Consider the following 26,704-nt stretch of genomic DNA (forward strand, 5'->3'; position numbering starts at 1 on the left):
AAGGAGCTCCTCCGCCCTTTGACAGGTTTTGTTTTTAATCCTGCTGGGTGTCCATATCCAAACACCCTCTTCACCAGAAAACCTGGTGGGTAGACGGTTTAGTCGCCGACAACCCGACCATGGAACAGGTTAGTACAGGTTTACATGGTACCTGTAGCAGGTCACAGATCGAACCTGACCTGACAAATCATTAGTAATTATTCATTGAAATTAGTAATCATTATAATCATAATCATAATTAGTAATCATTCATTGAAATTGCATGACGGAATCACACACCAAAGGACATAGGTTACGGGAAGGTATCTTTATTACGAAAACTCTGCACGTATGCCGAATTCTTGCAACTGCGCGATACATATCGCAAAAGCTCAACTGATGAACTAATGAATTTCACCCGCTTTCTGCTCGAAAGTAGCCTCATCCAATTTTCACGGCCGGTAAACTGCCGTGACGGAATCACAAAATATCCGTGACGGAATCACGAGTGCAACTTTTTGATAACCAAATGGAATGGAAGCACAAACTATTCAACGTAAACAACACAACACAATGCATGAACGTACATTTCAGATATACCTGCGTAGACTACATGCACTCATCGCAGATGAAGTCCCCAAGCCCTTCATATGCTGAGCAATTTTCATGTGCCCACAGTTTGCATACACAACACTGTATCCAATCTTCGAATACAGGTTCAACATATTGTTCATTGCAAAAAATGCAATAAAAGTTGAAAGCGAACAAAAAGGGCAACACATGCGCTGGTCGTAGTTCGGCGAATTTCGACTTTTTGACAGATATGTTAGGATGGTCTTTGATGAAGAGCTGGTACGCCTCGGATACCGTGACAGTTAGATGCCGTTTTGTCTCTATTTTTTTCGGTTGACCAGGAGACTTAATGACCATCGTATCATCCTTGCCAGGCATCACACGTGAGATCGAATCATTTAGGTAGAAATTTATAATGCAATCGACATCTTCAGGAGGTAAACCACTCGAATGAGGGGAGCCAGACATGGACGAAATGGTTCCATATTCGGCAGCAAGAGCTTGCACAACAAATTTGCGCTTCCTTTGACTTTTAGGAAGCGCTCGGGACGCTCTTCCCTTGGCCTTACTGGCACATGCCGCACACATATAAGGAGAATACACAGTGGCGTCTTCGTCTTCCTGGGCAACAAGTGTGAGTCGGTGTTTGCGCATCGATAGTTTAGTGCGCTTTCGTAATTCCCTAAGCTGATTCTCCGTCATTCGCAAACGGGCCGCAGACTTCCGTGAACATTCTGTTGCTTTATAAGCTTCATGATCGTTGCGATTGCTTTTGATCCGCGCTCTTCTTTCTCTCTGACGTTCGGCCGCTGTTTTCGCCATGTTCAATCTGAATGTTAAAGGAAAAATGGATGGGGATAAATACATAATTGAATGATTATGATTGTTCCAAACATGACACTTTAAATTGATTCTAACAGAGCAGAAGACCCCTAGAAACCAGGAACGCACGTGACGGAATCACATGGAATTGTGACTCCGTCACGGGGAAAACGTGATTCCGTCACGACCCGTACACGTGACCTGGAGGCGGGAATGTGCCTAAAACTGTTTTTTTTGCAAAAAGGATCAATTTTATGATTGGTTACTAACGGTGACGTGAATGAATCCATTATTTTTGAACGCAGCGTAACTTTTCCATGTGCACCATAACGAAATCACAAAACTTGCAAACCGAATGACGAAATTCAATGGCCAAATTTATCGGGTCATGGCGGTTGCATGGCAATAATCTAAAGTAAATCTTTGATTCATGTTGTGCTCTTCTCGTGCTCTTTCCAACAATACCATAGAAGCATATCTTACCTTGCGAATAAGCCAGATGCGTCTGGATTTAAAGTGTCGCGGTCAGTTCGAAATGCACGCCACTAAAAGTTCGCGGGTACGATCCGGATGTAACGTCATCATCGGTCCGCAGCAAATACAAATTCAATCGTGATCATTTAAAAACATCAAAAACATGAAATTTGGTATTTTATTGAAATGAAAAACTAATTCTGCTGTCGTAAGAACGAAATTTATTTTTTGCATTTTACGTGTAATTCATGTTAAGTGTTTTATTGCACACAGCCATTAATTAATCCATGGTGAACAATTAAATAATCAGATCTCACGAAACCCTTCAAGTCAACCATTTTACAAGGGTCATTCTCATTCAGAGCAGTTTCGAAGCTTCATTCACACAGAAAGACTGACCACATGAGACATCACATATGATATAGCCATAGCACCAAATTTGAAAAACAATATAAAGAATCTCCTAATGGGCCCTTTGGGGATTTTAAAATCTTCAATGAAGAATGTGTTTTGATGAGATTCGAGCTTGGATCGAAAGAACGAACGTATTTTTCTCGTACAATAAAATGCAAGGAAAGCTTAGCCTCATGAGGAGGCCATTCGGCCCATCCTAACTGTGCTGCATTCACATGCCAAAATTACATGTTAATTTAGTAATTTACTTATCTTCGATGTACTCACCTCATTCTCATCATCATACTATATATTAATTTGAGAAGTGTCTGTGTGTTTGTTTGCATTCAATGTACTCGCCAGGACTGCTGGAGGAGTTGAAAACTGGTGTTTGTACTCGGGGGAGATTCATAGGAGGGTTTTGGGGGTTCAAAAAAAGTCATGGTCCCAAAGGTTCAGGGTGGGAGGAGGAGCCCAACTTTTTCTACATCAATAAATATCACACACAGTAGTGCCACCTGGTGGGAGCCGGTATTACAAGTCATATAAAATACACCAATTCGTGCAGGACAGCCATAGACATCATAGAAGTAGGGGAAATTAACCCATTTGTAATGATGGGCTCTTTGCTGGTTATTTGAATTTCACAACATCCATGTCACTTTCCCTATTCTACTTGATCTCTAGTCTGAGAGTCGTTTCAGATTACTGGCATGGAATGGCTTACTATTTGAGAGATACTGCAGGACTTTAATGCACAGAACCTAAACACAGATAGGATGGTTGAAGTAAAGCATGTTCTGAGTTGCAGCAGCCCTGTTGGCACTGCAAAAGTTGGCAGTTTTCATCTATTTTGACTCCAAAAGCCACAAAAGGCATGGTAAAACCGTTCAGTCGAGCAAGCTACCAATTGATCTCACCTGCCATCCCTCAGCTTCCAACAGCCAGCTTTCAATTGAGGTCACCCATCCAAATGGAAACAATCTCCCATCTGTCTTCTACCACCTCCTCCCCCCCCCCCCCCAGATTTCTGCATGGAAATGATTCCTCTTCTTCTTTCCAACCTGTGGAAACACCTTCAATACTCTCTTCAATATCCCACTCTTCCCTCCAGGACTTCAAAACAGCTCTTCACCACCATCTCAAATCACCCCCCATCCAAAAACCATCTTTCCTTCCCCAATAACCCTCCCCAAGCACACTTCTTTCCAAATTTCCAGTTGTTATTCCTTCCTGAGAGTTTGCTTCTGTATCCATTTTGTCCACCCCAAGCATCCTCCCCTAGCCCTCATTCTTCCCCACATCTTTTATTTGTCCAAGTCTCCCTCCATTTTGTCCCTCAACCCTACTGTTGTCATGCTTCCCCCCTCTCTTTCTCTATATTGTTCGTTTTGTTTGTTTTGTTCGTGCAACCATCCATTCTATGTTCTTGTTCCTCCTCAAGCATCGACTCCAAATACAAAAAAGTGCAAACCGAGCTTGATTTGTATTTAGTTAATCGATAAAAAAAAAATATTGATGCCAGACTTGTGAGTCAACACATGACAGTTGAGTATATGTAATGTTATATTTATTTTAATCACTGAATCATCAGCACAAAAACAGACCGGATGAATTACTTCCTCCACAACAAACCTCAATGTCAAGGTTCTGGTGTGGTGTTACGGCTTTATCTGCTCGTGTGCAAACATATTCCATAAACAGGACAGATCAAAAGTATGAAAACAAACATGCTGAAAGATTCTCAAAGGCAGGAACATAACATCCAATAAAGCACCAATACTCATCCTCTACTGCGTCCATAACATTGGGTCATTTGGAAACATCACATTTTCAACATTAAGGTACTTTCGAGTCATCGTAAAGACAACTGTTAAACCAGATGTCAACGCAATGAACTATATTACTCTATATTCGAACGCAAGATTCTGCGTACATTCAAATGTCTGTAGAATTTAGCTTCTGTGGCCTTTTGTAATATCTTTGTTTTTTGAAACAAAAAAAATTGTTCATTCATGTTTGCAGCACTATTAGAAACAATGGCCCTGCCAGTTTCAGTGTCTCTAAAATAGCTTCAATACCAACAATAATGTCAATCAAGTGAAACGGTGGAATGTTGCAGTAAAAGACCAGTTATTTGCTTCTCTAAACGATAAACGAACGTACAAAGCACAATTACTTTAATACAGTCCGTGTTGTACATGATATTACTCGTTTGGTTGAGTTAGCCCGAGCACATTGGAAATGTTTATGGCGTATAAACGTTCCCCTGAAACGCTATCGGCCCAAGAGGCTTTTCAATCTCGACTTTGAAAGCCCATGAAAGCTTAACATGCTTTTGAAATGTTTTACGCATCGCAATAGTGCGTAGTATGAAAATTGAGTGCAGAGCGTTCGGCGAACTCAATGAACAAGTCGAGCGAGATAAAAACTCAGCGATAGCTCGAGTGGTAACGATGTAACATCTTTCTTGTATTTGACATCTCTATCCATATTTTGCTGGATTTTTTTTATTTTCCACCCCCCTCCCAAGGCAAATCTTGCCCTTCACACGGCACAGTCCCTGCAACCGCTCTAATTGTGTGCGTAATCACAACCGAGGATGCACCGGTAAATTATTTTCATGGCCAGTATTTATCGGAAAATCTTCAATTGGTTTTCAGCCCAATTGCTTGAGGCAGCAGTTGTCTCATCCATCAAGCAACTGGAAACACAATATATTATGATTCTGACGGATTGTGGATATTGTCAAGAAGAAGAAAGGTTGTTTGTAGCTCCGAGGAGAATCTACACACCTTTTAATTCAACCGAGGCCTATATCTTCTGACAAAGCAGGAAATCGCCTCCCAATTGCTCTTCCCTCCAGTCGTTCAGGGAATTGACTCAATGCCATCTCCAGTCATCCTCCTTTCCTTGCAACAGCATTTTATTTCCCTCATCAATTCCTGTTCCTCTGCATGTAAAATAGAATTTCTGCCAACTCTGTCATCCCATAGTTGACAAAAGCTAAAATCTTCCACATTCTGCCATTAAGTCGTTCAGTGAGCCTCTATTTATTTAACAAATTGGAACACAACTTTTGAGTTTGTTATTGGCCTCTTGGATATACAGTGCCCTGGCTGAATAAAATGAACAGCCTGTTGTAACCAAACTTAATTTTTTTTTTTCAATCTGTGATATGAACACAATCAAATGGACGACATATGTATCAATATCTGGAAACATGACCATTGCTTCAAATAATGTTTGAACCCATGAAGGCATCAACAGTCGGATCCAGATTTTTCCAAAAGGTGGAAGAGATTTTGCTGCGGCTCTTGTGTACTAATTAGCAGAGGTCGACTTTTCAACAACTAACGATCCACATTCTCAAACCTGTTCCACAGCATCAATGTCAGGAGACTGTGGTGGTACCCAGGGAAGAAGCTTCAGCCCACTCCATAATCTTGCAGGCAAAGGTGCTTTTGGCACCATCTTCTGACATTAAATGTGTTCCCCACTACAAAACACCACATGCATGCTATCACATGGAATACATGTACAACCACGGATGCCTTGAAACTTGGATGGGAGTTGTGGAAAAATCGACCTCTACTAAGTTATACACAAGAGCTGGAACGATATTTACTCTACATATGGCAAAATCCGAATCAGATATCACACAGGATATCATTAATTTGATGCCTTCTCGGGTTCAAGCATATATATATATATAAATAAAGATATATATATATATATATATAGATATAGATATATATATATAAAGATATATAGATATATATATATAGATATATATATATATATATATATATAGATATATATATATATATATATCTATATATATATATATATATATATATATATATATATCTATATATATATATATATATCTATATATATATATATATATATATATATATATATATCTATATATATATATCTATATATATATATCTATATATATATATATATATATATATCTATATATATATATCTATATATATATATATCTATATATATATATATATATATCTATATATATATATATATATATATATATATATATATCTATATATATATATATATATATATATATATATATATATATATATCTATATATATATATCTATATATATATCTATATATATATATATATATATCTATATATATATCTATATATATATATATATATATATATATATATATATATATATATATATATATATATATATATATATATATATATATATATCTATATATATATCTATATATCTATATATATATATATATATATATCTATATATATATATCTATATATATATATATATATATATATATATATATATATATATATATATATAGATATATATATATAGATGTGTTGTTGTTGTTGTTCGTCTTTCGGCTGCTCCCGTGAGGGGTCGCCACAGCGGATCATCCGTTATGATCCGCATACAGATTTGGCACAGTTTTACGCCGGATGCCCTTCCTGACGCAACCCTGGTCGCCTCTTACGACCCAGGGATAAGGATTGGGTTTCGCCATGATTCCAGGCTGCTGTACACCCTCTCCTAGCGCGGCCCAGTGCAGAGCTCCCGTCCTCAAGCGATCCTCCAACCCAAACCTCCGAGGAGCCGGATTACAGGCGCACGCCACTACGCCCGGTATATATATATATATATATATATATATATATATATATATATATATATATATATATATATATATATATATATAGATATATATATATAGATATATATATAGATATATATATATATATAGATATATATATATATATATATATAGATATATATATATATATATATATATATATATATATATATAGATATATATATAGATATATATATATATATATATATATAGATATATATATATATATATATATATATATATATATATAGATATATATATATATATATATATATATATATATATATATATATATATATATATATATATATATATATATATATATATATATATATATATATATATATATATATATATAGATATATATAGATATATATATATAGATATATATAGATATATATATATATATATATATAGATATATATATAGATATATATATATATATATATATAGATATATATATATATATATATATATAGATAGATAGATAGATATATATATATATATATATATATATATATATATATATATAGATAGATATATATATATATATATATATATATAGATAGATATATATATATATATATATATATATATCTATCTATATATATATATATATATATATATATATATATATATATATAGATATATATATATATATATAGATATATATAGATATATATATATATATATATATATAGATATAGATATATATATATATATATATATAGATATAGATATATATATATATATATATATAGATATATATATATATATATATATATAGATATATATATATATATATATATATATATATATATATATATATATATATATATATATATGTACACACACACACACACACACACACACACACACTGGCTATTGATGCCCAACTGACAGTGACTGCTGAGGCCAGATTGTATTTGGCCCCAACAAGTTCCATCTGCCACATGGACGCGTCATCTTACATCCACCAATCACAACCAGGAAGCACCAATGTTGTGATTAAGCAATGGGGGAATGTACCAATGGAAACTCTGAAATTCTCCAAACATAGACCAATGCCGTGATGACCTCATGACAACAGTGTCATGCCTGCAAACAAAAGGGCATCTAGTTCGAGTTCATGAATGCAAAGTCAAAAGCTGTCACTAAGGAGATGAAAAGTGAAGCTACCAACCTGGTTTCGCCCTTATTGGGGCTTATCAGGAAAACATATCACCGTTTCATCTACCTGGTGACTTTTGAAACCTTTTCGGTTTCTATACTGGCTCTTGATGCCCCACACTGACTATATATATATATATATATATATATATATATATATATATATATATATATATATATATATATATATATATATATATATATATATATATATATATATATAATTCCATTTGAGTGTGTTCATATGCTGCCAGGATGGCCTAGAGGTTTGTACGCTCACCTCTAAGCTGTCTAGCCTGGGTTTGATTCTCAGACCAGCAATAAAGTGTCATTGCAGTTTTTCACAGGCTGGGTGATTAATCGGTGTGTGTGCCGGCCCTCGGTTGGACGTTAAACAGGGAGTCCCGTCTGCCGATATTACATGGTCAACGTTAAAGATCCCACAGTGTTCTTTTGAAGAGTAGGCAAGCTGTCACCGGCACCCTGAACAAATTCCAAATCCCTGCCCTAGCCTACAGAGGGCATTGCATTAGCAGTACAGCCTTGCACTCAGCCAATGTGCTGCAAAACAAAGGAAGAAGAAGATGATTGTGTTCATTTCTTATACGAGTCGAGTAACCACCCGACGGGCGATCTTGTTCCAAGCATGCAATGTGGTCTCCTGATGCATACCTTTATTTGGGCGGTGTATAGGCAACTGACAGCTCTATAAATGAAAAAAAAAATAACCCGGGTAACGCGCATGAAGCAAAATCATACCAACTGCTTATAATTCAAAACACCTCTCTGCACTGGAAAACGTTGGGACAGGAATACTGTACTGTGAATGGTGGAGACTTGTAATACCCTCCCCAACCTGGAGGTGGCGCTATACGATACACATTTACATAGAGAATTTGCGTCCCCTTCTCATCCCCCCCCTCCCCCAAGATAAAAACACCCCTATACATTAATTGGGGTCATGCTGATCCTCTGTAGCAAGTCTGGATGTAATTGGGCCAGAACTGTAGGAGTAGCAGCCTGACAAACAAACCCACAAACATACAAACACCGGTCCATGAATTATAGGATAGTTGTAATAACAATCCGTTGTGCTCATTTTATTTTGGCAGGGGCACTGCAATACAGACTCTGGTTACCATCGATTGGTACTTATCTACATTATCAAGAATGTACCAAGATAGATATTGCCAAAACCCCATGATCTGGAACCATCATATACTTTTACAACACCCTTGTATCGTCTTCTCGAAACATAAGCACTTCTCCCTCACTTCTCCTCCTCCGACGTGACATGCAACTCGTTGCTTGACTGGCTCTCAGTGTCGCTTGCATCACTTGGCTCATCATAGCTTTCCTTTGAGCCTTCTGACCCCACAGGCTCCAGCGATGGAATCTTTGCAAAAGTTCTGTGAATAATGGGAAGATAACATTACATCAGGTTACAGGGAAACGGATAAAAGGCACACTTCTATTTCTGCTGTTTTTTTGAAACTCCATATGATTTAATGAGGACTCACTCACTCACAGCACCATCAATTATTTGGAAATACCAATCCCACAGATTGGAGTCCAATCAAAGACAGAAACCACAATCGAAAGACAGCGCAGCAGCAATATCACTACCTTTTTCTCATCCTGTTGGATAGTCACTTGAGGGTGAAATGTCACTGAGTAGATAAGAGGGGAAGTTATATGTGCATACGTACACTTACACGTACACACACACACACACACACACACACACACACACACACACACACACACACACACACACACACACACACACACACACACACACACACACACACACACACACACACACACACACACACACACACACACATACACACACATACACACACACCTCTCTTCCGTGAGAGCAGGATGCAGTTCCTGCCACTCAAACTCATCTGCCTGCAGGCCCAGCCTCTTTTCATCTTCTGATTCCTCATCACCGAGGTCCTAGAGAAAGAACACAATTACATTTTGAGCTACTGATATCTGGATAGGCAGAAGAGAGCATGGTTAATGCATTGGATATGCAAAAATGACATAAGTGCACAATGGTGAGTAGTGGTGAAGACACTGAAATTGTGTGATCGTGTGTCAGCAGTTGTGGGTTCAAATCTAGCTACAAGCAAAATTATTAACAATTTAGGTTCTCAGCTTCTGGAAACTGATCTTATGTCAGGGGAAACGCAACGTCACTATGGGATTGTTGGTTAAAGCCAAGACGGCTCATGGAGGAGGTAACTGCCTTCCTTACTTGGGTCAGTGTGTGATGAGAGTCCACACTATCATGGACTCTTAATACATTCATTTACCATGCTCGATACAGAGCATCAGGTCTGTTAAAGCAGTTTCTTGGCTCTGGTTACAGTCCTGTATGGGTTGTTACTCCGCCAAAGGAAGTCAGCACAGGAGTTTTGAAGAAAAAACAAAAAGAAGGGTGCCGCCGATAGCTTGTCTACTCATTGTGAAGGACACCATGGGATCTTGAACGTCCATCAACTAATACTGGAGATGTCCACCAACTGATTTTGTGACCTTTTCTCTGCAAATCACCAAACTTCTTTGGTGATGGGATCTCGTATCCCATATTTTGAGACTGGTACGATTTCTGACGCAACCATAAACTGTCAGAATTAATGCTTTCACCACTTTGGTGTTTTTTTGTTTTTTTAATCTTTATATTTGAAGCTCTTTCTCCTTCATATCGTTGTGCAATGCAGGGACTAGGCGAGATGTCTAGGTTATTGTCAGCTCAGGCCAGATCAGATCTGTGACTTGCTACAGGTACCATGTAAATCTGCACTAACTAACCTGTTTCATGGTCGGGTTGTCGGCAACTAAACCGTCTCCCCCACCAAGTTTCTTGGTGAGGAGGGTGTATGATATGGACACCCAGCAGGATGAAGAACAAAGCCTGTCAAAGGGCGGAGGAGCTCCTTGTGAGCCAACGGTCATACATATCGAGTACCCAACTGTGTCTGCAGACGTCCTCCTGCAGTTGGGTTACTTTTTTTGAGGAGGTTTGTGGCAGGATTTGCACTCCGGCCAATGTAACACCCTTCATTCCGCAAAACACAAAAACGCAAAGAAATCTGAAGACCCACTCCATGGGAGTACCTCCTGTGCAGCTGCACTCCGAACAGCAGCTCACCGGAAGATGGGATTGGGGCAAAGCCTTCGGGACCCCCACTCTTTTATGATGGGAGGAAACCTATGGGGTAACCTTCCTGGGTCAGATTACGGTAGTGCGTATCAGGGTGGTGCTGAGGTGTCATCCACCAGACGGCAGTCTCCTTGGGTTAACCTGAGTGGTCGCTTCAGGTGGGTCCCTGGAATGTCCTATCTCGAAGAGGATGATCACCCGTCTCTGTTATCATTTGAGCTCAAGCGTTTGAACATTGGTTCAGCACTCTTCTGAGGTACAGAGATGCGATAGTGGCAAGATCATGGTGGATGGTTACACATACTATTGGTCTGGTCACTCTGATGGTTACCATGCCCAAGGAGTTGCTGTAGCTGTGTCCAATAAGCTGACTCCAATGATAATTGAGGTAACACCTGTCAACAAGGGTAATATGAGAGAAAGGATTCATCACTCCTTGGGTGTCGTTTCCCTGGTCTCTGTATATGCTCCGACTGAGGCGAGTGATCTCACCGTGAAGGACGCGTTCTATGCCACGCTCGAGTCTGTGGTTGATCAATGCCCAGGTGAGATACTCTTCTCGTCTTGGGGGATATTAATGCATCAACTGGAACTGATAGGGTTATGAGATGTGTGTTGGTCCCCATTGGTCAGGAACTGTGAACCAGAATAGCACTAAGTTCCTTGACATTGCAGGAAGTCATGGACTTTGGGTGGATGGTTCATGGTTTCAGTGCCCAGAAATTCATCGCTGGACTTTGGTATTCCAACACTGTTGATGGGGCAAAGGAGATTGATCCTGGTCTCGTTGATCATCGCTGGAGGATGATCCAGAACTGCAGGGTCTACCACAGTGCTCAGTTCCTCAATACTGACCACAAGCTTGTTGCAGCATATCTGAAGTTGCAGCTTAAATCCAGGAGAATGGTACCATCCCAGCCTCAGCTGGATGTTGGCAAGCTCAAGGATGAGAGGGTAACTGAGGAGTTTTCAAACAGGCTGAGTGGGGATGTGGGGGATCCTGAAGAGTTGTGGAGTGCCTTCAAAGCCACCATCTTTGATGTTGAGTGGATGTCTTGGAACTCACCATCAGGTGAAGAAGAATTTTTTTCTCTCAAGGACACTGGATATCATGGACCAGAGTCATAGGGCCAGGCTTAAAGGCAGAGTTGAGCTGTTCAGGAAGTTGAGGCATAAAACTGTACATGCACTGAGGGTGGACAAGGACGCCTATGTGCGAGGAATCTGTGAGGGACTGGAGCATCACCTGTGATCAAGTGATTCTTGTCCTGCTGACAGGGGAATTTATGCATTTCGTTCCTCCAAGCCCGTCCCTCGTGTACTGCATTTAGAGCGGAGGGTGGTGGGCTCTTGACAGAGGAGTCGGAAGTGAAGGCCCGCTGGGCCAGTTACTTTGAGTGGCCATACCAGGCTGATCCACCAGCTGTTGAGTTGAATGTTGAGTGTTACTATCCCAATTGTTGACCCTCCCATCAACTGTGATGCACCTTCATTTGTGGAAACACAGGCTGTGGTGAACTGGTTGAAATGGGGTAAAGCTCCAGGGATCTGTGGCCTCCATGCTGAACTTCTAAAGTCTGGTGGAAATGCTGTACTCATGGCATTGCATGTAGTTCTAAATGCTCTGCCTGGAACACAGGCATCATCCCAACTGACTGGAAGAGGGGTCTTGTTGTCCCTCTCTGGAAAGTGAAGGGTGATCGCCAGAACTGCAACAACTACCGAAGGGTGACGTTGCTCTCAGTACCGGGCAAGGTCTTTGCTCGGATCATTCTTGATAGGGTTCGCCACCATCTGCTTGAGCACCAGCACCCAGAGCAGTCAAGTTTTACACCAACAAGTTCAACAATTGACTGTATCCTTGCCCTTCCGGTCCTCACAGAATGCAGATGAGAGTTGAACTATACTGTAGTCCTGAGAGTGCTGTGAGATGTAGTGATGTCATCTCCGACTTGTTTTCAGTTGTTACTGAAGTTCGTCAGGGTTGTGTGCTGCCCCCCACACTTTTCAGCACTTACATGGACTGGATTCTGGGGAAGATGTCGGAGAGATCAAGCTACGGTGCATCGTTTGGGAATGTTAAGATCTCTGACCTTGATTTTGCAGATGATGCAGTCATCTTTGCAGAGACTGGAGTATCCTTTTGAGGGCCCTCAAGGTGCTGATTATGCCTGGTTTTGGCTTAACGGTTAAGGTGGTGGGCTTGGAATCCTGGGATCCTGAGTTCAAATCCCCTTGGCTGTTGAATTAATACCAGGTGGCGTTGACTCTGCCTGTCACCCTTCCGAAGTCGGCAAAATGAGTGCCAGCTTGCTAGGATCCTGTGCTGGAGTGGCGACCTATCCAGGATTGTGCCCAATAGCCCAGGAGACAGCTTCGGCATCACCAACGCTCTGCACAGAGCTCTGTCCCAACAGACCAACGCTCTGTCCCAATGGATGGATATATATATATATATATATATATATATATATATATATATATATATATATATATATATATATATATATATATATATATATATATATATATATATATATATATATATATATATATATATATATATATATATATATATATATATACACACACACACACACACACAGCCTGGTGTTGGCGCAGTGTTTAGGGCAGCGGCTTGGGATCCAAAAGGTCCTGAGTTCAAGCCCCGTTGGGCCACTGAATTAATACACCAGGGGGTTGACTCAGCCTGTCATCCTTCCGAGGTCGGCGAAATGAGTACCAGTGTACTGGGCCGGTGTATACCCCGGTTAAAATAGGTGTACCATATCCTTGTGTCGTAAGAGGCGACCAGGATTGCGTCAGGAAGGGCATCCGGCGAAAAAAACATGTGCCAAATCACTATGCGCATCATACGGATGATCCGCTGTGGCGACCTCTAAAGGGAGCAGCCGAAAGAAGAAGATATATATATATATATATATATATATATATATATATATATATATATATATATATATATATATATATACATACACACACACACACACATGTGTACTGCACAACCATCTTTGGCACATAGTTGAATATACAGTATCAATTGTTGCCATGGCAATATTCTGCAAATCATTCCATTTCTTTCTCCATTGTCATGGACCATGTGATGCACAGTGAGCAGACTGAGGCTGCACCAGCCGATTTTTATTTTCAGATATTTTAGCTTATGGAAATTTTCCAACAATTTTGTCATTTTTCCTGGGATATTGACTTCAAGTTAAAGCAGCATGCAAAATTTCAGCTTTCTTTCCCACTTAAAACATACTAAATATTTAAGTCAGTGATTGAGTCATTAACTGAGTAAGTGAGTGAGTGACAGACACTCAGTGATGAGAAAGACCTTTATATATTAGAAGATATACCCATTTAACAAAGAGATGTCTTCAACATGATAAGGCTACAAAATTCATCTTCAAATCCTTGCAGATGTTCCTAAGCATCCTGCTGGTTGGTAACGTGATGTGAAGCTGACATTAATTGGACAAGAAATGATGTAAGCAGCAAATATTGCACCTTGGCCTTGGTGTGGAGATGCATCATTACATTGCAATCAAGTATCTTTTTTTAACTCTTTCCAGTCATGGCTTCACTTGCTCATATTCAGAAGTCACAAGGTTTGAGTAATCGTTGTAACCACACAAGGCACAGACATAGCAACTTGTTCAGCCTGTTGCAGAGAATGTACTTTGCAATGTCAGAAGCATTGATAGCCTGAATACCTTCCATGGAATGGATACTATTGCTGCTATCACACCTGTCACTGCTTGTAGCAGACCTATGTCAATGGTATCTTCAACCGCAGATGAAATAGGAGCAGTTGGATGCATCAACATCCATTTCTTCAAAAGTCAAGGCAGTGACACATAGCACCACTGACCTACAAATAACTTGTGGACATGGAAGTACAGCACCCAACTTCAAAGCTTGCTCTATCCTGGAAAGTATCACTGCCACCTCATCCTCCAAGGCCTGGATTGTCTGGGATGATGCAAATGGTTAATAAAGGGACCTTATTAATCATGTTGCATCATCCAGGCCAATCATCAGTAATGAAATCCTATACAGACCGACCTGTCACCAGAACCTTTATAAATTCTTCAGGTTAATTGGTGCAACTGCCAAAAGGGTTGCGACACAACGAGATGCACAGGCAGCAAGAAGACTGACTTTGGCTGTTCATCTGTGTGTTGCGAATTGTTCCGAGTTGTTACAACTCCTCCAAACTGGAGCCCGAATAAGACAGATATAATGAAGATTAACATCTAAGTTTGTGTCTTTCGTTCTTATCAAGTATTAAAAAAAATAAATTGGTTCGTTTGTGTGGTCAATTCAAATATCATCAAGAAAGAACAATCAGAGATTGCAGACCCTTGCCAGTGCTTTTTTGTATGGTGTATTTTGTGTGGCAAATAAATGGAAGGATGTGCAAAATGAAAGGTCGTTGGTTGTAAATGAAAGGTCTAAATGGTCTAGTTACCCTCGCCGAAAGAGAGGGTATTGCATTTGGGTCTGTATGTCCGTTTGTTACTTGGCAAAAAAATTTTTTTTTTGATAAGTATGTTGATCGCCTCCGTTTGTTTGTTTATCTCTCCGCTCGCCTCTAACCCAAACTGCTCAGCCAATCATTTTGAAAAATTTGGTGGTTATGGTCACCGATCCTGCGACGGTCCCGCATTGAAGTTTCGTCAAATTTGTTCAACAGATAAGGTCAACATAGGCCAAAAGGTCAATTTGGGCCAAATTTTCTAAAATCCTCAATTTTCATCCGATTGACTTGGAATTTGAAGAGGATATACAGGGGGCTGCAAAAGTAGGTATACATTAATGAATAAAAGTACAGTCCTTACTGTATACCTACTTTTGCAGCCATATATATATATATATATATATGTATATATATATGTATATATATATATATATATATATATATATATATATATATATATATATATGTATATATATATATCTATTGTTGCGAATTCGCGCCCGCCAGCGTGTGAACAGCCACGTAACTCGAATCGCGGCACGTCGCCCACCGGACGGACAATTCTGTCGTGACCCTCTCGGACTAACGCCGGGAGCTAGTCACGGGTGGGCCTTTCGGCCTCACCGCGATCGTGCCAATTGGCCACCCGCGTGGGATAGGGTTGTTCGCCAAACTCGACCTACCTAAGTACCCACGCGGAGGGTAGACCGAGCGATCGCACCTCGCCGCAGGTCGACCCCGGACACGGGCCGCTTAAGCGACCCGTTCCGTACTATCGGGATAACCGAGCGGTGTTATCGTTGGCCTCGATGGTTCAGATTAATTATCGGGCGTATTAAGCCCACTACCAACCCTTTACGTGAAGCAAGATGGAGATTCAATTAAAGAAAAGACGAAGCGAAAGGGGAAAAACAGTTCAACATAATGCACATTTATTCCGCGGCACACGGAGAGCACACATATACAATTACAACAATTATGCACATAAAGCAGATGTAACAAAAGAAACACAACAATGCAGATCTACTACCGACTACGCGTGCACACGGCAACACTTACACAGTTTTACTTTACAGACGGCGCCAACAACACATTTACTCAAAAGCAAAAGAAAAGGGCCACCCTCAAAGACAAGGGGGCAGACGGGGCCTGTGGGCCACGAGACCGGGTGGATCCTACCCGTGTCTTTGTGATGAGCCGCAAATGTGGTGGCGCGGCGGGTGCCCCGACTCCGCGCTTCTTCGCAGGTTTCGTTGGCACTGCTTGGAGTGGGGTGGGAACGGGGCCCCCTTTTCGCACTATCTCAGCGCGGGGGGAAAAAAATGTGGAATTGTTGATGCTCTGGGGAAAGAGGATAGCTGGCTTGCTTGGGTCCCACGACGAGCGACTCCACTGCGAGCTCGTCGCCGACCGCCGCCTTCCTTGCCTCGGACCCGAGCTATCCGGTCTCCTTTTAATTCTCCTCAGCCGACTGCAGCAAACCACCTGTACGCCCTCGCCTCCCGACTCACTCCGCGCTCCAACCCGACTCGACCGCGCTCCAAGCTCCAGGCTTCCCCTCTCTGCAGCTCCCCGACAGACTGCGAGCTCCACGCGGCTCTCCGACCTCTCCAGACTGACTCTTCCAAACTGACTCTTATCAAAACTCACTGCTGCTGCCACACTCTGCCGCTGCCACACTCTGCTCTCCAAAACTGACTCTTCCGAAACTCTAAATTCGCCCCGCGCTCGGCGCTTTATCATCCGGCAGGAGAACCCATATGCAAATTTCTGGATCAGAACGAGCTCGGGGGTGGAGCCACGCTCGCCCATTGGACGGTGAAAAAGGGGCGTGAATCTCCCCTGATCCTCGAATTTGCATATATCGATTCTACTCCGACGCGCCTGGAGGCGGGGCCAAACCGCCCCGCGCTTGCTGATTGGACAGATCAGAAGTGGGCGTGTATCATTCCTGATCCAAATTCTCCTCGGAAAGGCCGCACTTTGCACTCGCGGTTCGCAGCGCGTCCCGTACGAGGCCAGGACAGCCTGACGCCCGGCGTTCACAAGTGGTGCGGGAATGGCCGCAGAAGGAGAGGTGAAGGTGGTGGAGGGTTTATTGTGGTGGTTTATGGCCATGGCGACGTTTGGAATGGCGGTGATGCGATGTTTGCGGGAGCGAGTTGTGAAGGTAAAGGTCGTGGCTGTTGGCGTTGTTGTTGTTGTGAAGCGGCGTTGTAGTCGGTGATTGTTGTGTGATGGCGGTTGAGACGTGGTTGGTTCAAAATAAAGATAGAACAGAAAAACGACTATCTCAAAGCGTCGCAGCCCGAATGAATCTCATCACAGGTGGTGCGGGAATGGCCGTAGAAGCGATGATATGGGATGAAGTTGTGAAGGTAAAGGTGAAGGTGGTGGTGTGGCGTTGTTGTAGTGTGGTTGGCGCTGTGGTGGGGATGGCGTGGTTGTTGAGATGCTGTTTGTTTGAAATAAAAGATAGAAAAAGAAAAACGACTAACTCAAAGCGTCGCAGCCCGAATGAATCTCATTTATTCCCTCTAAACAACGGGTTTGGGGCTAACTTCACATGTACTTACAGAGATATCTCACCTACGGGACCTGAATGGTGGTTTGCGAAATTCCTCAACCGTAACAATATATATATATATATATATATATATATATATATATATATATATATATATATGTATGTGTATATATATATATATATATATATATATATATATATATATATATATGTATGTGTATATATATATGTATGTGTATATATATATATATATATATATATATATATATATATATATATATATATATATATATATATATATATATATATATATATATATATATATATATTTGCGAATTCGCGCCCGCCGGCGTGCGATCGGCCACGTAACTCGAATCGCGACACGTCGCCCACCGGACAGACAATTCAGTCATGACCCTCCAGGAACTATCGCCTGGAGCCAGTCACGGGTAGGGGTTTAACCTCACCACGATCGTGCCAATTGCCCACCCGCGCAGGATAGGGTTGCTCGCCAAATTCGATCTACCTAAGTACCTGCGCGAGTGGTCGACCGGGCGATCGTACCACGCCACAGGCCGACTCCGTACACGAACCGCTTAAGCAGTTCGTTCCGTTATACAGGGATAACCGAGCGGAGTTATCGTCGGCCTTGACGGTTCTGATTAATTTCCGGGCGTTTTAAACCCACTACGAATCTCTTACGCGATGCAGGATGGAGAGTCAATAAAAAGGAAGGAGACGAAGCAGAGCGGGAACAGTTCAACAAGCAAGAATTTTATTCACACACACAGACAAGCACGTATATACAGCCATACAAAAATGAAACAAAAGCAAATGCAGAGTTAAAACCGAATATCCGCGTACACACGGCAACACTTCCACAGTTCTACTTGAAAGACGGCGCCACCACAAGGATTTAAGCAAAAAGCAAAGGAAGAAAGCCACCCTCACAGGCAAGGAGGCAGACAGGCCCGTAGACCAAATGAACGTGGATCCCGGAAGATCGGCCGGGTCCACGAGACCGGGGAGGTCTTACCCGCATCCTCGTGACGCGATGGCGGGCAAGCCGCAATGTTCGCGCCGCTGCGCCCAGACTCCGTGCCCTGGCGTGGTCGGCGAGTCCTCTCCGGCGTGCTCCGCGCGAGCGGTCCCGTTGGCACCACGTTTAGGGTGGGGGGGGGGACGGGGACCCCCTCGGCACTATCTCAGCGCGAATGGGGGGGGGGAATCGTTGATGCTCAGGGAGAGGGGTATGGCTGGCCGGCCTGGATCTCACGACGAGTCGAGCGACCCCCACACCGCGACCTCGTCGCCGTCCGCCGTCTTCCCTGCAACTCCTCCACAACTTCTCTCCAAGCTCGACTCCCCCTCTCTCAGTTCCACTCAGCTCTGTCCCGCTCTTCTCCCAACTCACGCTCCCAACTCACGCTTTCTCAGTTCCACTCAGCTCTGCCCCACAACTCACGCTCTCAACTCACCCTTTACCCCGCTCTTCTCCCAACTCACGCTCTCAACTCACGCTTGCGAGTCGCCTTGCGCTCATCTCTTTATAGGTCTCAGGAGGAGCCGATAAGCAAATATGCGGATCAAAACGCGATTGGAGGCGGGGCCACGCCACCCTCTGTTCAGCCATTGGTCGGGCAAAAAGGGGCGTGAACCTCCCTTGATCTGCATATCTGCATAAACGGACTTCACATACACGTGCTTGGAGGCGGGGCCAAGCCCCTCGCGTTCGCCCATTGGTCAGAGGGGGAGTGGGCGTGAAGCATTTTGGATCCGAATTTTCCCCTCGGAAAGGACGCCATTCGCACTCGCTGCTCGGTGCGTTTGGCACCAATCGCCGAACGGGCCCTAGACAGCCCGACGTTCAGTGTTCACAGGTGGTGCAGTTGTTGGTTGTGAAGGACAAAGGCGAAGGTGGTAGTTTGATGGTTATGGTGTCGTTTGGGAATGGCGGTGAAGTGATGTTTGCGGGATGGAGTTGTGAAGGTAAAGGTAGTGGCTGTTTGCGTTGTTGGTGGCTTAATGGTCGAAAATAACAATAGAGAAAGAAAAAATGGCTAACTCAAAGCGTCGCAGCCCGGATGAATCACACATATTCCCTCTATACAACGGGTTTGGGCAAACTACACATGGACCTATCGAGATATCTCACCTGAGGACTCTTTATGGTGTAATGCGAACTTCCACAACCGTAACAATATATATATATATATATATATATATATATATATATATATATATATATATATATATATATATATATATATATATATACATATATATATTTCAGGACAGTGAATTCAACCACCAATTATTTTGGAGGTCCACATAGGCCAAAAGGTCAACATCGGCCAAATTTCTGAAATTATCAATTTTGATCTGATTCACTTGAAATTTGAAGAGGAGTTGCAGGTTTGGTAATTGAATTCAACCACCAATTATTTTTGAGGTCAAATTTGTTTTATGAATTTTGCAAGTCTTGTGCATGCACGACGACATGTCTTGTTATTCTGTCTGTCTGGTTGTCTGTTGGTTTGTCTGTTTGTCGCCTTCAGGTCACAATTTTATACCGATCTTCACGAAACTTCACCACACAGTAGAGTTTGTCATAAGGAAGAAGCCTATTGTTTTTGAGGTCAAAAGGTCAAAACAGGCCAAAGGTCAACAAATTAGGTGAGATTTCTAAAATTCTCAATTTTCATCCAATTGACTTGAAATTTGGAGAAAAGTTATATCTCAGGTAAATTAATTCAACCATCAATTATTTTCGAGGTCAACAGAGACCAAAAGGTCAACATAGTCCAAGGTCAACAACTAAGGTTATATTTCTAAAATTCTCAATTTACATCCGATTGACTTGAAATTTGAAGAGGATATATATTTCAGGTCATTGAATTCAACCACCAATTATTTTCAAAGTCCAAATAGGCCAATAGGTCAACATAGGCCAATTTTCTAAAATTTTCTGATTCATCTGATTCACTTGAAATTTGAAGAGGAGTTGCATATTTGTTCATTGAATTCAATCAACAATTATTTTTGAGGTCAAATTTGTTTTTTGGGATTTTGCAAGTATCGTGCTGTGCATGATGTCGTCTTCTCGTTTGTTTGTTTGTTTGTTTGTGCTTTCATAGATGTTTGTGCCACACATCATAGGTGCCTTCATTACGATATCAAAATTGCATATGTAGAATATTACATCTGATCAGCATGAAAAACTTTGAGGGTCATCTTTGGATAAAATGGTCCACAAAAGAAAAAAAATTGATGATGTCATCGGTCACGTGATTCGGCAGCCATATTATTTTTAATATTAAAAAAAAAAAACCATCAAAAATCTTCTCTGAAGTAGCTAAACAGATTGAGCCAAAACTTTACACATCTGACCACCTATCCATGAGGAACAAAATGTTTACACATGTGACATGATCGGTCACATGGTTTGGCAGCCATTTTGGATTTACCCTAAAACCCATTTAAAAAATATATTTTGCAGAACAGCTGTACAGATCGAGGAGAAACTTCACAGAAATGTTCCCCAAGCCTTGGGTGTACAGGTTTGTTGAGAAATAATTTATAGATCCCATGGTTTGGCAGCCATATTGGATTGAAGAAAAATATTAAATAATGTTTTCTCTGGAACAGCTTAATTAATCGAAGTGAAACTTCACAATTATCATCCAATGTTGATGGGGAATAAATGTTTTAAAGTTCAACTTTATCAGACGCATTGTCTGGTAGCCAAATTATTTAACTTTTTGATCTGGGTTCTTTTTTGCTATCTTTTTTTTTTAATAAGGCTCACTTGGCTGTGTCTGGATGGGTTTGAGGGTAGTGGAGTAGCAGCTGAAATACAAATCCTACCCAGGTTCCTCCGGATGACTTAATCTTTGCTTTTTGCTTGTTTGAGTTTCTTCTGATTACTCCAATGCAGGACTGCACCCATTTGGTCTTCTATTTGATTTGAATCGAATATATTTTAATTCCATTCTAAATTAAATTGAATAATAATTTTGAAAAAGTCATGGGTCATGGTTGGTGTCCAATCAAAGCAGGGTTGCATCAAAGTGGGACATCTTGGTACCCGTTCATCACTGCCAGCAGTTACACAGTGGCAGTTCTAATTATGTCTCTTAAATGCCACAAAAAATACACCACAAAAAACAAGTCCTGGTGAGGGTCTGCAATCTCTGATTGCTCTATTTCTTGTTGTGCTTGCAGGTACAAGCACAAACTGTCTGTGCCATTGTGAAGCAATTTCAACCTTGAGCAGTCAGTAGTTGTCATTGTAAAGAAATCAACATGACCGTTCTGTTGTCTATTTGCACCAAAGAAGAGCAGCATGCAGTGGTACGATTTTTTTGAGCTGAAGGTATACGAGGGGCAGAAATCCATTGCAGGCTTTCAGCACAATATGGGAACAGTTCTTTACTGCAGCGGTGTGTGCATGATTCGATTACCATGTTCAACAATGGTCGCACAAGTGTCACTGATGAAGAATGATCTGGATGCCCATCCACATCCACAACAGAAGAAAAACATTGAATGAGTCTGCACCATGATTCTGGATAACCAACTGTCGACTATTTATGAAGTGGCACAACATTTGAACATCAGTCATGGTTCTGCACATGAAACTATCAACATCCGACTTGGCTTTCATAATTTTTCTGCAAGATGGGTTCCAAAACATGCCACAGAAAAGCACAAGTGCAACTGTGTGACAAGCTGCCAAAGCCTTTTGAACCGCTTTCTTCATGAAGGGAATCTTTTGAGACGCATTGTCACTGGAGACGAGACATGGATCCACCATTACAAGCCAGAGGAGGAGATTCTAGGAGATTGGGACCATACTCTGTGCAGAGCGTTGGTGCTGCCTAAGCAGTCTCCTTGGCTATTGGGCACAATCCTGGACGGGTCGCCACTCCGACACAGTATACCAGCATGCTGGCACTCATTTTGCCGACCTCGGAAGGATGGCAGGTCAAGTTAACTCCACCTGGTATTAATTCAACAGCTGAGCATGATTTGAACTCAGGACCCTAGGATCCAAAGCCCACCACCCTAACCATTAAGCCAACACCAGGCATACAAGCCAGAGAGCAAAAGGAAACTTCCAACATCAGTCAAAAAGAAGTTCAAATGTCAACCATTAGAAAGAAAAGTTATGTTCAATTTTTCTGGGACTCACAAGGCCAAATTTTGGAACACTATCAAGAGGGGGGCACAACGGCAAACAGTGTCAATTATTGTGAAATGCTCCGGGACCAGTTGAAACCAGCTATTCGATGGAAACACCCAGGGCTACTGTCAAAAGGTGTTGCATGACAATTCCTGTCCACACACTGATATCCGGCAATTGAACTTTGAGATGTTGGGGCATCCTCCGTACAGTCCTGATCTGGCCCCTTCAGACTTTCACCTGTTTGGTCCACTCAAAGATGCTTTAAGAGACCGCCACTTTGCCAGTGGCCAACAAGTGAAAGCAGTGGTGCATGTGTGGCATGTGACACAGCCAAAAACACTTTTTTTGAGGGCATACAGAAGCTTGTGAACCGATGGACTAAGTGTGTTGAAAAGGCGGGGAACTATGTGGAAAAATGATTCTCTTGTACATGCTCAATTGTAGTTATATTATTTCAATAAAAAATATATCACGGATACTTTATAACTCACCCTCTTTAGTTCGTAATTACATTTAGTTCAGGAGATTAAGGTGCCGCGTTCACCACAGGGGTCATTTTGTCCCAAAAATCTTAAAATATTGGTACTCCCCAATCTCCACAACTTCCAGAGAGCTAGCCAACTAAATTCTAAAACAACCACCAATTCTACTGCCACTACCCTTGCAGGAAGACCATCCCATGCACTCACCACTCTCCGAGTGAAAGACCCCTGCCTTACTACAGTCTGAACTCTCCTCTTTTCACTCTTAAACTGTGCCCTCTTGTCCTATCAGTGTCCAATTTGCTGAAAGAATATTCTGGACTTTGTCCATACCTTTCACTATCTCCACTATCAGAACGCCTCATAATCATCTCCTTTATAATGTTCTAGACTATAAGAGCCGTCGCCTCGCTGATGGAAATACCAATCTTTGCTGTGATGGCTAATCAATAGGGAAAGAAGAAGAAGGATTCCTGGGAGTGCAGGGATAACCAGTGTAGAAAGTTGGCGTTTGCAGTTTCGCCATGTGTGCCTATATACCAATCAAAAAAAAGAAACAATTTTTTTCCCCCCCATCACAAACTTTCCCAAGAGTTGCCTGAATCCACCGTCATTGGATTTATTGAAATCCGTCAATCTGTTCTCAAGTTATAACACGACAGACAGACAGACAGATAGACAGACACAGCTCCTTTTATAATATAGATAACGTCCCGTCTCCTTGAGCTGCCATCCAGGATCAGCCTGGGTGCTCTATACCCGTTCTTCATTGTGCGGCCTATGAGCCACTGGCGGCCCCTGGTGACCTAAAGTGCAGTCCCAAACATGCAGCCAATAATACACAATGTAGAAACACCCCATTATTATCCGCCATAAATGCTATCGAATTGACCCAATGGTTTCAAATGAATGTTCCAATGCAAAGCGTAAAAGTACCATCACTACATCAGTAATGGCAGTATGCAAACAATTATTCTTGCAGCCCAGTAACCACAACAACACAAAATAGTACGTGGAGGCGGGACCTAATAGCAGCCATTTTGGAGTCCTGCAGGCAGTGGCAGCTCTCACACTGATGTCTTATCGGAAAAAGTGGTCCCATCTAAAAAATAGTGAAGATCACTGCTTTTATATGCCTGGTGTTGGCTTAACGGTTAGAGTGGTGGGCTATGCATCCAAGGGTCCTGAGTTCAAATCCTGCTCAGCTGTTGAATTAATACCAGGTGGGGTTAACTCGGCCTGTCATCCTTCCGAGGTTGGCAAAATGAGTACCAGCATGCTGGTATCCTGTGTCGGAGTGGCGACCCGTCCAGGATTGTGCCCAATAGCCAAGGAAACTGCTCAGGCAGCACCAACGCTCTGCAACTGCTTTTATGCTGTACCTTCTCTGTAGCAACTATGTCGTTCCTCAGACTCAGACCAGAACTGAACACAATATTCCAGATGAGACCTCACCAAATTCCAAAACAGTTTTAACAATATATCTTTTGCTATATCATTTATCCCCCTGTGAATGCAACATAAAACCCCATGAGCTTTACCTTTAGCTGTCTGGCACTGTGCTGTCTGCTCATGCCCCCCCCCTGTATATATTACCATCCCCAGATCCCTCTCATTCGTTACAAGCTACAAGACTACCTCTTGAATTATATAATACCTATTTTCAGTACCCTTACCTATTCCTTTCAGAAGACTATTGATACGTTGCTCAGATGGTGACTCTGTAATGCATACAAGTGAAAGAAAAACAAGCTCAAATGAGCTAAGATCCTTGTCCTCTTAATGATGACGTCATATAAAAGAATATGACGTCATTGTGATGTATCAGGTTTACGTTAAATTATTATCTGTGTTAATGCCCGGCTTGATTCCCGCAAACAAAATTCAAACAGCTTGCCTAGTTTCGGAGATAATGGTATAGGCGATTTCCATTAGCGGCGATATTATGACGTCAACTTTTTTTCTCGGAAGAATTTCCAAAATCGGAGATGCTTACTGGCTGCACGTGGGCTTTATGCATATGCATGGTAAGTTTCACGAAGATCCGATGAAAACTCTGGGTTGTGAAACAAAAAATGTCAAAAAATAGGAATGACGTCATAAAAATTGATATGACGTCATAGTGATGTATCATATGTGCGGCAATTCATCTCTGCTGATGCCCTGTTCGATTCCCGCAAACAGAATTCAAAAAGCTTGCCCAGTTTCGGAGATAATTTTTTAGGCGATTTCCATTAGCGGAGATATTTTGACGTCATAACTTTTTTTTCTAGGAGGAATTTTCAAAATCGGAGATGGTTACTGTCTGCGCAGGGTATTTTTACATATATCTGCCAAGTTTCAGGGAGTTTCGATGAAAACTGTAGGCTGTGAAACAAAAAAAGTCCACAAGAAGAAGATGAAGAACAACAACGTGAGTAAGACTTGGAGATCCTCCACGAGGATCTAAAAAAACACTCTGTTGAAATTTGTTTGAGGTTAAACTGTAATTTTACTCCTCTATTAAATCGATGCTGCACATCATGTGACAAACACAGAAAAGACCATCCTGCCTGCAGAGAACCATGGACCTGCTCCGACCCCTGAGAAATCAAGAGACGGGAAGAAATGAAAAAATGGCATCGTGTTACCTACTACGTGATGACGTATAAACAACCTGCACCACATGCTCCTGCACAGGCCATGGCAATCCTTTCACTACCAATGTACACGACCAAATCTTGTTTTTATACAGGACCGATGA

General features: G+C 41.5%; 1 protein-coding gene and 1 pseudogene across 2 annotated transcripts in view; both read right to left on the minus strand.

Moving 5' to 3' along the window:
* Positions 1-6,766: 6,766 nt before the first annotated feature.
* On the minus strand, positions 6,767-6,907 carry LOC147023359 (signal recognition particle RNA; annotated as a pseudogene).
* A 1,834-nt stretch (positions 6,908-8,741) lies between these two features.
* CCDC102A (coiled-coil domain containing 102A) overlaps positions 8,742-26,704 on the minus strand; it is a 59,197-nt gene continuing 41,234 nt past the window's right edge. For both annotated transcript variants that reach the window (XM_085888694.1, XM_085888695.1), the window contains exons 4-5: positions 9,950-10,047; positions 8,742-9,491 (exon numbers count right to left, since the gene is read on the minus strand). In XM_085888694.1, the coding sequence (XP_085744820.1) occupies positions 9,353-9,491; positions 9,950-10,047 (237 nt within the window). In that variant the 3' untranslated portion in view covers positions 8,742-9,352. The remainder of the gene's footprint in view (positions 9,492-9,949; positions 10,048-26,704) is intronic.

Source organism: Eptatretus burgeri, chromosome 7 (genome assembly GCF_056783735.1).
Source record: "Eptatretus burgeri isolate ZD-2024b chromosome 7, Ebu_testis_v1, whole genome shotgun sequence".
Taxonomy (NCBI): Eukaryota; Metazoa; Chordata; class Myxini; order Myxiniformes; family Myxinidae; genus Eptatretus; species Eptatretus burgeri.